The sequence below is a fragment of the Tachypleus tridentatus genome, chromosome 12 (genome assembly GCF_004210375.1).
Source record: "Tachypleus tridentatus isolate NWPU-2018 chromosome 12, ASM421037v1, whole genome shotgun sequence".
Lineage (NCBI taxonomy): Eukaryota > Metazoa > Arthropoda > Merostomata > Xiphosura > Limulidae > Tachypleus > Tachypleus tridentatus.
Window position 1 is genome coordinate 11,181,475 of NC_134836.1, and position 12,275 is coordinate 11,193,749.

Below are 12,275 nucleotides of genomic sequence, written 5' to 3' on the forward strand. Positions count from 1 at the left end.
TGTCACATTATAACGCCCCCACGGCTGAAAGGGCGAGCATGTTTGGCGCGACGGGGATGCGAACCCGCGACCCTCAGATTAAGCCCTCTAGTTTTGAACTGTTAAACTGGGGTCGGTTAGCCCAGATAACAGTCTTACATCTTCACGCGAAAACAAAACCATCTTCAGAAAGAGCAATAGAAGTAAAGTTGGGGTTCATATACCTACATGTTAAAACGTCATCTAGCTTCAAACAATCTCGAATTATAACACATTTGTTTAGTACTATATTATTTACGTACCTGGACCAACTTACTTGTTTAATATATTTATCGTTTTATTCCAATTTCAATAGCTTCTTTTTTTTATTAGTTCAATTTTAAGTTCTACCTGTTTTATTAAGTTACTATTGTTCCAGTCTATTACATGACACGTTTGTACCACGTGTTCTGCTGATCCATATTCATCTATTTCATATTTTCTATATTCCTTGATCCTTCATTTTATACACAATCATTCAGAGTGTAATGATGAATTTATTTGGGTTTTAAGCCGACAGAAATAAAAGTTAGTTTTGAGTTACTGTGCAAGAATTTCAAATGCTCGAGCTTTAATAATATTTATAGTTGTAAGGCTAAAAATTCTTACTTGCATCTCTTATGCAATTTAAACATTCTGTGATAAATTTGGATAACCTGAATATCAGTGTGTGGTAAAATAGTTAAATGGACAGAATATATTATCACCATTCTTTCAGATGTGACGCTAACAGTGACTTGTAAGTTTCTAGAAATGTAAGGATACTAAAACACAATATATTATTAGTGGTTAATTAGAAGCATCCGAACACTAATAGTGCTGTGAGTTATACTTTTAAAAAATTATATATTTGTATTATCAATTGTGTGGGAGAGTTTTTATACCACGTGATGGGCGTGGTTGAATGATTAGAACTTTGAAGTTTAAGAAACAATATGAGAAGTATAAATGATGTTATATGCATAGAGAAGCCAATAAATAAAATATTCACAGTAGGTTGCTCTTAAACTTGGTCATTAATTTTAGGTCCATCTATTTTATAAGTAAGAAACGAGTCCTATTATAGAATGGGTTCCTTAGGATTATTTGACAATAATAATGCGAAGCCAGGTCTACTTAATGATAACATATTAATATATTTCTTCAATAACGGGCTATAGCCTCTATAGGCTACTTTTACCGGTTGGCTTAACTTCATAAACAATGCTTCTACAGAAACTCTAAGGCAAATATACACCTTACTTCTAAATAAAAGTCGAAGTCAATCTCTTGCTAATAACAAATCACCTCTAAATGACAGCTAACAAACATACCGATTGACTAACCTCGATCACTGACGAACAGATGTACTAACTTTCATCGTTTCACTCGGCTACTCTTACCGAATTGATTAATTCATTTTAACTCTCCAAAATTAGCATTTTAATAGTACTAGTTTTCTACATACTATACGAAGTTTCAAAATTCTATAGAGACCAAAATTTCTAGAGTTCAATAAACTATTCAAAATTCTTTACAGTGTACAAAACATTAAAATTTTAAAGAAATACCCCAGAAAACATATTAAACGCGCACTCCAATTTAACTTGTAACCTTTTCTTCTAAATACGATCGAAGGTATAAGCATTATCTATTTGATAACAAATTAATAAGAAATTAACAATTGGAAAATAACACTATTAATAGATTCGACATTTCTTTACGTTTTATCCGCTTATCAATCCACGAATACGATCAATATGTTAAGGCTGTAGAGGAAGACTAGACGGCTCAACCACTGATGTTACTAAAGCTACTATTTGTTTGGTTTGGTTTGTTTTGAATTTCGCACAAAGCTACTCGAGGGCTATCTGTGCTAGCCGTCCCTAATTTAGCAGTGTAAGACAAGAGGGAAGGCAGCTAGTCATCACCACCCATCGCCAACTCTTGGGCTACTCTTTTACCAACGAAAAGTGGGATTGACCGTCACATTATAACGCCCCCACGGCTGGGAGGGCGAGCATGTTTTGGGCGAAACCCGCGACCCTCAGATTACGAAGTGCACGCCTTAACGCGCTGGGCCATGCCAGGCTCTAAATCAATACTTTTCCTAGAATTCACCGAATTTTATAAAAACTTGCTATGACAGTTTATGCATAGAAAAATGTATGATAAGAATGTGGTACAAAAATTAATTAATAACAGTTAGAAGAGGCAGAAATTCGTAAATGCCTTACGTACACGAATATATTCGCATGATGAAATACCGCATACTGTTCACGACAACTTCTGCACTTGAATTTGAAGGCAGTAAGTAAGTTTCTGCGTTATTGACATGGGTGATAATAGAAGACACTATTTCCGCGACAATTCAATTTCATATGTTATTCTATATAACTTTACACCTTTTACATTTAAACTTACACACATGAGTTAAAAACAACAGTTCAACCTAATCTAGGAAACAAATTCACTTCTAAACATGTAAAATTCATTCAGATATCTGTATTTTAATATATGTTTACACTTTACTTTTTCTTTAAAATCACGTTGATTAAATTTAACTCATAAGTGGTTATTTTCAAGTGTCACGAATCTAAGAAAGCAAATCAATAAACAGTAGAGTTTTGTAGAAACACTTGTGTTAGGGGCATTTAAGTATTTCCTAGAGCTAAAATATTCAGCACGAAGTCGTTAGGAAGAATTAAGATTAATCACAAGTATTTAGTGAAATAAGGTTACTATTATTTTTACACAATCATGCACAACAATTGGGATAAATCAAGCGTGAAGAAAGCTCAATCTCTTAGTTTAATATACAGAGTAGCCCGTAAGTCCCTACCCATCCATATGTTATCATGTTATATTCAATTACGCACGTATTATAATTCTTTTTCTTTTTTATCAAAGAAATATGGCCGATTTAAGCCCATTTACACTTGAAAATGTCTCACAGAACATGGCGTCACATAATATTATGCAGCGAGAATGTGGGGCAGTACACAGATACACTGGATGGGTAGGGACAGCTTAAGAAAAACTAAACGCTAAAATATGATTTATTTGTAACGTTTGTAGTATCATAACTGTAACTCATTGGTCTGTTTACAAAATTCAAGATTTAATGAGAACCCTTATAAAGAGACCATCAATGGCAGTGTATATCGTAAGACGTAAAACAGAGTGGCTCATTAACTTAGTACAGTTTAAGAACTTGATTTCTCATGTTATTTTCAAAATACAGAAACCTTTGATTTGTTTTTCTGTTCAACACTAGTGTACTGCAACAAAGTAGCCTTCACATGGGATGAGATTCTAACGCTAAGTTGTTACAACCTAGATATATCTAATTAGAATACTGTAATGTATCAAATAAATAATACTTGGTTACAACGGTTATCGACTGATTAAGGAAACCTTCATAAGATAATGCAGTTAAACGGACAAAAACAGTACAGGCTCTGGAATTTGGAAACCATAGAGTAATCTTGTCCTCGCAGAAATCGTGAAGGACGAAATTCGATTCTTGAGATCGTGAGAGTTTGGGCTGTTTAGTAAAATGGTTATTCTATAAATATAAATATTAAAAAAAGCATCAAGTTTTATTATTTCTTCAAAAAGCAAACTTACCAGCTAGTCTGCTGAAGCAGATACGCCCAAATGATATCATTGGGCCGAATTCAACACAGTGTATTAAAAAACAGATAATTTCAAAAGGCTTAGATCAGTGACCTCTCAGATTGTCTTTCCTATGTACTGCCATCTGTTGGTAACGTTGTTTACGTGAAATTTACATGTTATGCCTTTTTGTGTTTTTTAATTTATCGTATAAGTAATCCAGTACAATATAAGCTCATGATATGCACATCTCAATTTTTCCTTTTGACAATTAATAATTAGAAACATTTTCCTTTCTGTTTCAAATATTGTACATAATTGATAACTTGATTTACCCCGCTAATTCGTTACGAAATTATTGCTACAGAATGATTTTTATATATAATAAAGATTTATTTTCCTTTTTTACCAGACATAATTGAAACAATCTGTGACGTAGAGGTCTAATGCATTTTTTTGATCAACCGTACGATCCGCTACGTATTGCAGTTTCATCTATTTAGGCACGTAGGTTGTAGTTGTTTTGCTTCGTAAAACGTCAAACCTACCCTGCCAACCATCATTTATTCAAAGGATGATAAGCACTACTTTGGTCAGCAAACTAAAGAAATATCATTATCCTACTTATAATATTAAAATATATGTAATATCAATGGGATTTTGAGTTCGTTTTACTTAAGTATATAATAACCTGAATTAATGGTTAATTGAAACGGACTCAAAACCCCATAGATATTACTATAAGGTATTGAACAACAATAGAGGTATTGATAATTGCCAACAATAAAAGTTGATACTAATGTTAGGCTTAATTTCATTTTACCACGGGTCGTTATGTGACATTATTATATTTTTAAATTAATAGGTATAACAATAATATTTTAAAATCCTTTTATTAAACGCGTTGATACATTTTTGAACCCGGAAGCGCGGTAATATCTCACTTAACTAAATCTTAACACAAAGAATGTGTTCTAATGATCAGCATAATCAATTACTGTAAGCTGATATATGTTGTATATCTAACAAGTTAAAAAACAATAATACTTCGTTGATTAATATTTTCAGAAAAAAAAATTAATGGATGTAACATTAGATGGTTAGTAAAGGTTTCTGTATAACTTTTAGAGATGTAAAATTAGATGGTAAGGTTTATGTACTTAAAATTAACAGAGTTCTACGTATACGGTAAATTTATATTCAATATTGCTCGTAACTCAAAACAGTCACATTCACAAAATTTCTCAGGTACTTAAATAAGGAAATGCATACCAAGTAATATAATAAGACAGAAAAAAGGGAAGCCAAAGTCTTTTTACTATTTAAAAAACAAAATGGAAAATTTTAACCTTACAAAACATTCTTTGGAAAACAAACAGTTGTTGAGGTACTACAGAACAACTTGTAAAATTGTATCAATTGATATGTTGCACAAATACATGCAGTTGGCAAATGAAATTGATATTAATTTATTATAGTAAGTGCAAGGTAATGTATTTGGGTTCTCACAATTTGGGAGCTCACTCATATGAGTGACTAAAGGTGAAAATGTTGAAGCAGTGCTATGTTGCAAGTAGTAAAGCTAATATAATTCCAGTTTTTCTTTATGTATACTTACAATTTACAGGTTAGGCCTCACTTAGATTACTAACTGGGTTAGATGATAAGGTTTATTTAAATTTGTAAATAATCAAGGTGATTGATGAGGTTGTTTTTAAATAAGGAATCTGTATTGAGGTGTGCATATATGTTTGTAAACTACTTCAGTGATGAGGTTTCTGTATAAACTATATCAGAATTTAGATGTTTAGATTTACAGTAAAGGATGAGGTACTCAGATATTTAAATTCTTTCCAAATTATTTTTGTTTTTCATTGTTCTCAGTTTGCACACCAACTTTCACTGAAATAACACTTTAATTTTTCCAGTTCGAAAGCATTTAAGATGTGGCAGTTAAGCAGTTTCTTTTGATAGCATGTGATGTGTGGAAGGTCTTTCATGCTGAAAACCAGGTAAAGGTAAGGGTGAGCCTTGCCCCAGAGTTTTAGTGTCTGTAGACACATTTCTCATGTAAGGTGTATTTCATGTGCAAACATTGTTTTGTATTTGAATCATTGTTTGGTCATGTAAAACAATGTTTGGAATGATATCAGATTTTTTATGAATTTAAGGATATTCAGGAATTTTGCAGGTTATTTTAATGGTTTTAACTTTAACATTTTTTGTAACTTTAATTCCTCATGAAAGAGACAATGGTGAGTAGGTTTCAGTTTTTTAAACTAAAATGTTATTTACATATTGTAGAATGAATAGAACTTTTTAAAAAAGTTTAAATATTTGATTCAGTGTTAATGTATAGATAACATTTTTGAATGCAGCTTTTGTAGTTTGATTATTTTTAACTTCACCTAGGGTTTTACTTTTTTTTTAACCTTCCAGAAGGATAACACTGAACTTGTTTTAAAAATATTTGTATGTTTTATCAATTTAACATGTTCCATAGAACTCTTATTCTATTTTTGTATTTATTTGTTACTAAACATTTTTGTTTGTGAAACTAATGGTGTTTGAGTTTCAGTTTCAAATAGGAAGCATTTTGCTCTTGTTCAGATATATTTGAACCTTAAGTTAGTAGAACAAACTCACTTCCCTGCTATAGTCCACTTCACTGGGAATACCACACTAATGTGGGTAATATATGTATTTTATAATATACAATTAAAGTTTTTTCACACTTTTATATAGTTTTAATATTTCTGTGGTAATAGTTTTAGTTGTTTATTTTTATAGCTGCAAACTAACAGTTTAGAAATGTATATATTAAAACAATGTCCATCACATGTAATTTAACTGGTGAAAATAGATTGTTAAAAACTGTTCAGCGTAAGATGTTTCTACAAGAATCTGACAATACCTTTAGAATTGCTAAAGTGGTTGTCAGATTTTTAAACAGCTTGTACTCCATAGTACTTGTGAATATGTGATTTCATTGGTTACTTCTGAGTGCAACAAAAATTTAATTAATTCCTGTATGTACAGCTGGGATTTTAGTTATATTTTACCCTCAAAATGAGTCATTTAACACAATGTTTTAGTGAATTTCTTCACAGTTTTGTGACAACAAAAACACAAAATTACTCTTTGATGCAGAATATAGATCACACAGATAATAAACTATTTGTAACTTGAGGGTTAATAATTTAAACCAATTCTGTTTTTATTTTTTGATTAAATATGTTTCCATAACTATTTCACTGCTATACGCACATAAACAAAATACATTATATAACATTTGAACCTTGAGAAGTGATCTTTAGTGAATTTTCTGAGATTTAGATGTCAAATAAAATCAATTATATAATCCCTTAAAAATAATAAAGGTTGAATATTTTATAAATTTTTAAAATAATGCATGAAGAATTGTTTACTTGGTACTTCTTTCCACCTGAGAACATTTGTGAAATATTTCAGGAAGTTATCTTTATAAATAATTGATGTTGATAGGACAATTAATGCATTTTATTGTATAATTAGTGTATTATTGAATACACATAGATGGTACAGGTCAGCCAGCACCCATTTTTGTGTCTTTAAGCATCAGTTTATCTTCTCACTTTTAAATCATGTCAGCTGTTTTTTCCTTTGCTTCAGTTATTCTTATTTTTCTAAACTTTCTTGATTTTTGTTGTGCCATCCACCTCCTCTTTAATTTATTTGCTAAGCAGTTTTTTCTTCTTCTGTTTTCAAATTATTTTTAGTTTTATTCAGAATTGTTTTTGTAGATTATGTTAGAAGTGTTTAACTGAGATGAAAAGCAAACTTGGCTTGATGCTGTAAACATGTCATTTTGTAATTTGAACATTAACCAGTATCTCAAAGCCTTGATTTATTCTATAATAGTAATTAAAAAGATCTTACTCCTAGTACAATCATTGATGAAAAATTAACATAATATCCCATCTTGACTGAGATTTCAATGCTAGTGTTGATTGTTGTAGCCACTTTGAATATCGTGTAAGTAAATATTAATTTAAAATATTATGCTATTCACATCCTTATGAACACCAAAAGAGCATGCTCTAACCTTGATAACTTAAAATTATAACAGATCCCAACTGTAATTTTATTTCAGTGTAAAGTTCTGCTTGATGTTTGAGGATACAGTGGCTTGTTTACAGATGTAGACACCACATCTTTCTGTATTTATAAATAATTGTTTGTTTTGAATTTCGTGCAATGCTACATAAGGGTTACCTTTGCTAGCCATCACTAATTTAACAGTCCAAGAGCAGAGGGAGGGCAAGTACTCATTACTACACACCATCAACTCTTGGGTTACTCTTTTATCAACAAATAGTGGGATTGAATGTCACATTATAATGTACCCATAGCTAAAAGGGCAACATGTTTAGTGGGGCAGGGATTCAAATCATCAACTCTCAGATTGTGAGTCGAGCACCATAACCATCTTGCTCCCATCTATAAAGATAAACAAAGGTTATTGATAAAGAACTGAATACGTTTGTTTATAAGAAGCATTTTCAACTTCTTTGTGAAGTTATTACAAAAATGTTTAATATTTCACACATTTCACTTTATTTGTGTGACAAAATATATTAGGATATCAAAATTTTAACCAACTGTTGTTAATTTTGAGAGAACTTCCCATTGTATATTCTTGTTGGGCTCTTGTTTTTGGGTTTCTATTATGGACAAAAATAGTGACATTGGTATGTAGCAGTTTTGTTGATGTCATTGAGAGGCTAAGTTTGGTGGCAAAAGCATATTTGCAATGCTTTTTCATTGGCAAAGAGGATAAATGTGTAATTTCAGTCTGTAGTCTTGGTATTCTAGTAAACACATAGTTACCAAGTTTACCAGTTAAATTGGGATTAGCTAAAGTTCAATCCTTATTTCAATCCCCCATTAAGAAACAATAAACATATTAAATTGTTCAAGTTTTTCTGTAATTAAGTGTGAGTTTGATATACAAGGTTTATAAATATATTGGTTCCTTTAAACTTTGTTGGAGGATCACCTGATACAGTGTTTCCTACTCCCTCTCTCTCTCTACTACATTTTTGTAACTAATTTGTTATTGGGTAGCCTCAGTAACCAATATTTGAAGACCCACCCAGCTGAGAAACTGATGAAGCAACTTTTTCTTTAGAATACAACTTAGATGTAATTAGTATTTTAATTATAGAAGCTTTTATTTAACATTGTTTATGGGTTTAAAATGCAGTGCAGTAAACATCACTTTATTTAGCAGATGGTGTTACTGTAATTTAAATTACGTTGCAACTCTGTAGAGGGAAAGAAAAATGTTCTATTTTTTTACTCTGATAATTCTATAAAATATTTAAAATATTTCTATTTCATCTCTAATTCTATTACCATTTAATAAGTTAGTAATGTGTTTGAGTACTACATTTTTAGAGTATTTACCTTATGCTACATTATACTGATGTTTTTTGGTCAAAATAATGTAAGAAAAAAAAATTACTAGATTGTGCTAACAGATAATTCCATGCAAAACATTTCTAAGCTACTAATAAAAATTAATACGTATTTCATTCATTACTTTTGTAACTTCTACATGGTCATGGTATTTCTTTTGTTATATTCATTGTTTTTGGTACACCTTTTTGTTGTTATCTTATATTTCCTGTCTTTAAAACCTTATTTAATAATGAGGAATATCACACATCCAAATCCTGTAGAAAATTCCAAAGTTTTGTACACAGTACGTACCATACAAATAATATATATATAACCAACTAGTTTTGTACATCTACAATGAGAACTACAGTAATCTTCTACAGTTATCATTCAGCTGACTGGTATATTTTGTTCTGAAGAAAAATCCCTTCCTGGTCAATATATTTTGTACTGAAGTAACCCATTCCTGGCTGACATTTTATACTGAAAAAAATCTATTCCTGGCTGTTGTATCTCACATTGAAGGATATCCATCTCTGGGTTGACATATCTTAAACTAAAGAAACACATTCCTGGTGATGTATTTCATACTGAAAATATTCATTTCTGGCTGATATATCTGATACTGAAGATATCCATTCCTGGCCAATATACATTGTGTTGAGAAGAAATCCACTGCATCTAGGACAGGTAGTGATGTGTGGAGTAATGCACAAGAGAAAAAGTTTACTATTAAAATCCTAAGTTCCTTACAATACAGTTCGAAGTTTTGTGGTCAAAGTTATAAAGTTTTACTAAGGCAGACTCCATTTTATGTTTACTTTGTTGTTCATAAAAGACTTAATTGTTTTGAACAAATTAAGTCAGACATTAGCATAAAGTATTTGCCAGTATTTGTAAATTTATCTATATTTATAATGGATTAGCTGCATTGAATAATTTAAAGCAAACATACAGAAGGTTGGGTAAAATATTAAGATGATACTGAATATGAACACCACCAAGTTGTATGAAAACCAGAAGCGATATAAAATTGTGGTGGTGTGTATTAGAACCACATTTAGTCATTGTTTGGCAATTTGTAGGTAGTGTGAAAGGTATGAGCAGTTTTTCCTGATTTAAAATAGTCCTATGCACAGATCCTAAAGAAGTGTTCAGATGGGCAATTAAGAATTTTCAAGGCAGGGATATGCCTTGTACTTAATGGCACTGGAAAACAAAGGAATATGGGTCAGTATAGAGTTCTAGGACCATTCAGGAAGAGCTCTGCAACAAGTTGTATCCAAGCAAGCAGACTTGTGGCATTTTGTAAGAGAAGCAACACACATACACACACAAAGGAGCAAAAATCATATTTGTGTTCCAGGCCACAAACTGAGATGAACAAAACTTGCTTCCACAAAATACTTACATCAGCTGGAGAATGAAATGGGTATTCATGCTATTCCTTATAAAATGTAGCCACAGCTAGTTCAATTTCATTTTTTGAATCTAAATCCAAACAGTATCCAAGTTTTATGCCCTTCTAAATGAATCTCGTTTGATCCAGATTGGGGGAATGATCCAGAAACCCAATCATGTTCATCCTCAAAGACAGTTCTCTCATGCACAGTACCTGAATATATGAAAATTGATATTTACCCTTGAGATAACACATGCATTTGTATATTTGAGTGTTTTGTTATATTGCCTTCATATGTTATATGTCATCAAAATTTTGTTACATTATAATTATGCAATCATTGCTAACCAAGCACATAAGAATACCTATAAACAGATTCACTCCAAGGTTAGCATGGTCACAACCACGTGGGATTTCTTACAATAGACACTGGAGGCTTTGGAATTTGAATTAGGGACTCCCTATGTACCTGCTGGTTGGACGAGGTATTGATATGTTTATCTTTTGGAAACTTTCAGAGATTGTCTTGATTTTGATAACGTAAGAGTTAGAATGCATAAGATATTTAGTATAGGTCTTAATTCATTGTTTCTATCTTGCTATGATCCTGTGTTGGATTGATATATTTGTTAAGCTGTAATTTTGTGCTTATACCAGTAACAATATGACTTTTGTGTACAATTGTCTTCTATGGGCCTGTAATTCGAATATATGTACGTGCGTGCGCTTATATGAACTTTGGCGATGTTGCCAAACTTGTTAATTCTTGAATGTTACAGTTTCACAGTGTGGATGGTATGAATGTAGTTTGACACATTAAATTCCATTTAAACATCAGTAATTGTCATGTGGGTTCACCTGGGGAAACATAAAGACATGCTGGTTAAATAGCCAGATATAGCACCTACTGGTACTAGTGTGATCAGACTATTGAAACAGAAGCTCAGAAACTGTCACCCTCCTACGCTAGGTAGATTATGGGAAGCATAATGTCAGGAGGAATGGTGTACTTTGGACATAACAGCCTTAGAAGGGGGTCTTTCATAATGGAAACTATGCTGCAGGGATATTGTCAAGATGCACAGTCATCATAGCATGATTAGATATGCCAAAAGAACTGTAATGATAAGATTACCATTTGGAATTGTTTTAATATGATGTCTTACATAATCTACACAGGTTGCAGTACGGGCAGTTGCCTGTTTACTGTGTTGTCATGCAAAGTATAAGTTGTATTAAGAAAGGTTAAATATTATTACATATATGGAACATTAATTCAGGGTAGTTGCAGAAATATTTAGATGCTGTAGATATAAAACAAAATTAGATAATGCTACAAACCACATACATTGTTGTATGTTGTTAATTTAAATATGCATGTTTTTAATAAACAATAAATAGTAGTTTAATTACAGAGTGACTTTCATGAAACAAGTGTTATAAAACAGCCTACATTCTTATATCAGGCAGGCATCTTAACCAAAACTTTCTATCAGACAAGTAATTTAACCAGTAGCTCTGTATCATACCAGTGTCTTAAACCACACCCTTCTATCAGTAAGTGCTTTAATCTACAACCTCCCATCAAAGAAGTGCTTTTTTTTTTTTTTTTTTTTTTTGTCTAGAGTTAGCACAGAAGTAAACAGTTTCTTCAACAGTATCTCATGGATAATACAAATAACCTGCTTTGAGTGTGAATGGTTGTACTGATTATGTTACAACAAACTATAATTAATGATACAGATGCTTTTACAAACAGTTGATATCTGGTGAAAAAATTTTCCAAGTATCAGAAAATGAAAATCAGTTTTTCAAC

General features: G+C 31.5%; 1 protein-coding gene and 1 long non-coding RNA gene across 6 annotated transcripts in view; one reads left to right on the forward strand and one right to left on the reverse strand.

Moving 5' to 3' along the window:
• Window positions 1-3,762, reverse strand: part of LOC143234477 (guanylate kinase-like) — a 45,834-nt gene extending 42,072 nt beyond the window's left edge. For 3 of the 4 annotated variants that reach the window (XM_076471870.1, XM_076471869.1, XM_076471866.1), the window contains exon 1: window positions 3,628-3,760. In XM_076471870.1, coding sequence (XP_076327985.1) covers window positions 3,628-3,667 — 40 coding nt within the window. In that variant the 5' untranslated portion in view covers window positions 3,668-3,760. Of the gene's footprint in view, window positions 1-3,627 lie in introns of all 4 variants that reach the window. The other variant, XM_076471867.1, reaches the window with a different exon arrangement.
• Window positions 3,763-4,086: 324 nt separating this feature from the next.
• LOC143234486 (uncharacterized) overlaps window positions 4,087-12,275 on the forward strand; it is a 31,852-nt gene continuing 23,663 nt past the window's right edge. The window contains exons 1-2 of one of the 2 annotated variants that reach the window (XR_013018684.1): window positions 4,087-4,207; window positions 5,544-5,633. This is a non-coding gene — a long non-coding RNA (uncharacterized LOC143234486). The remainder of the gene's footprint in view (window positions 4,208-5,543; window positions 5,634-12,275) is intronic. The other variant, XR_013018685.1, reaches the window with a different exon arrangement.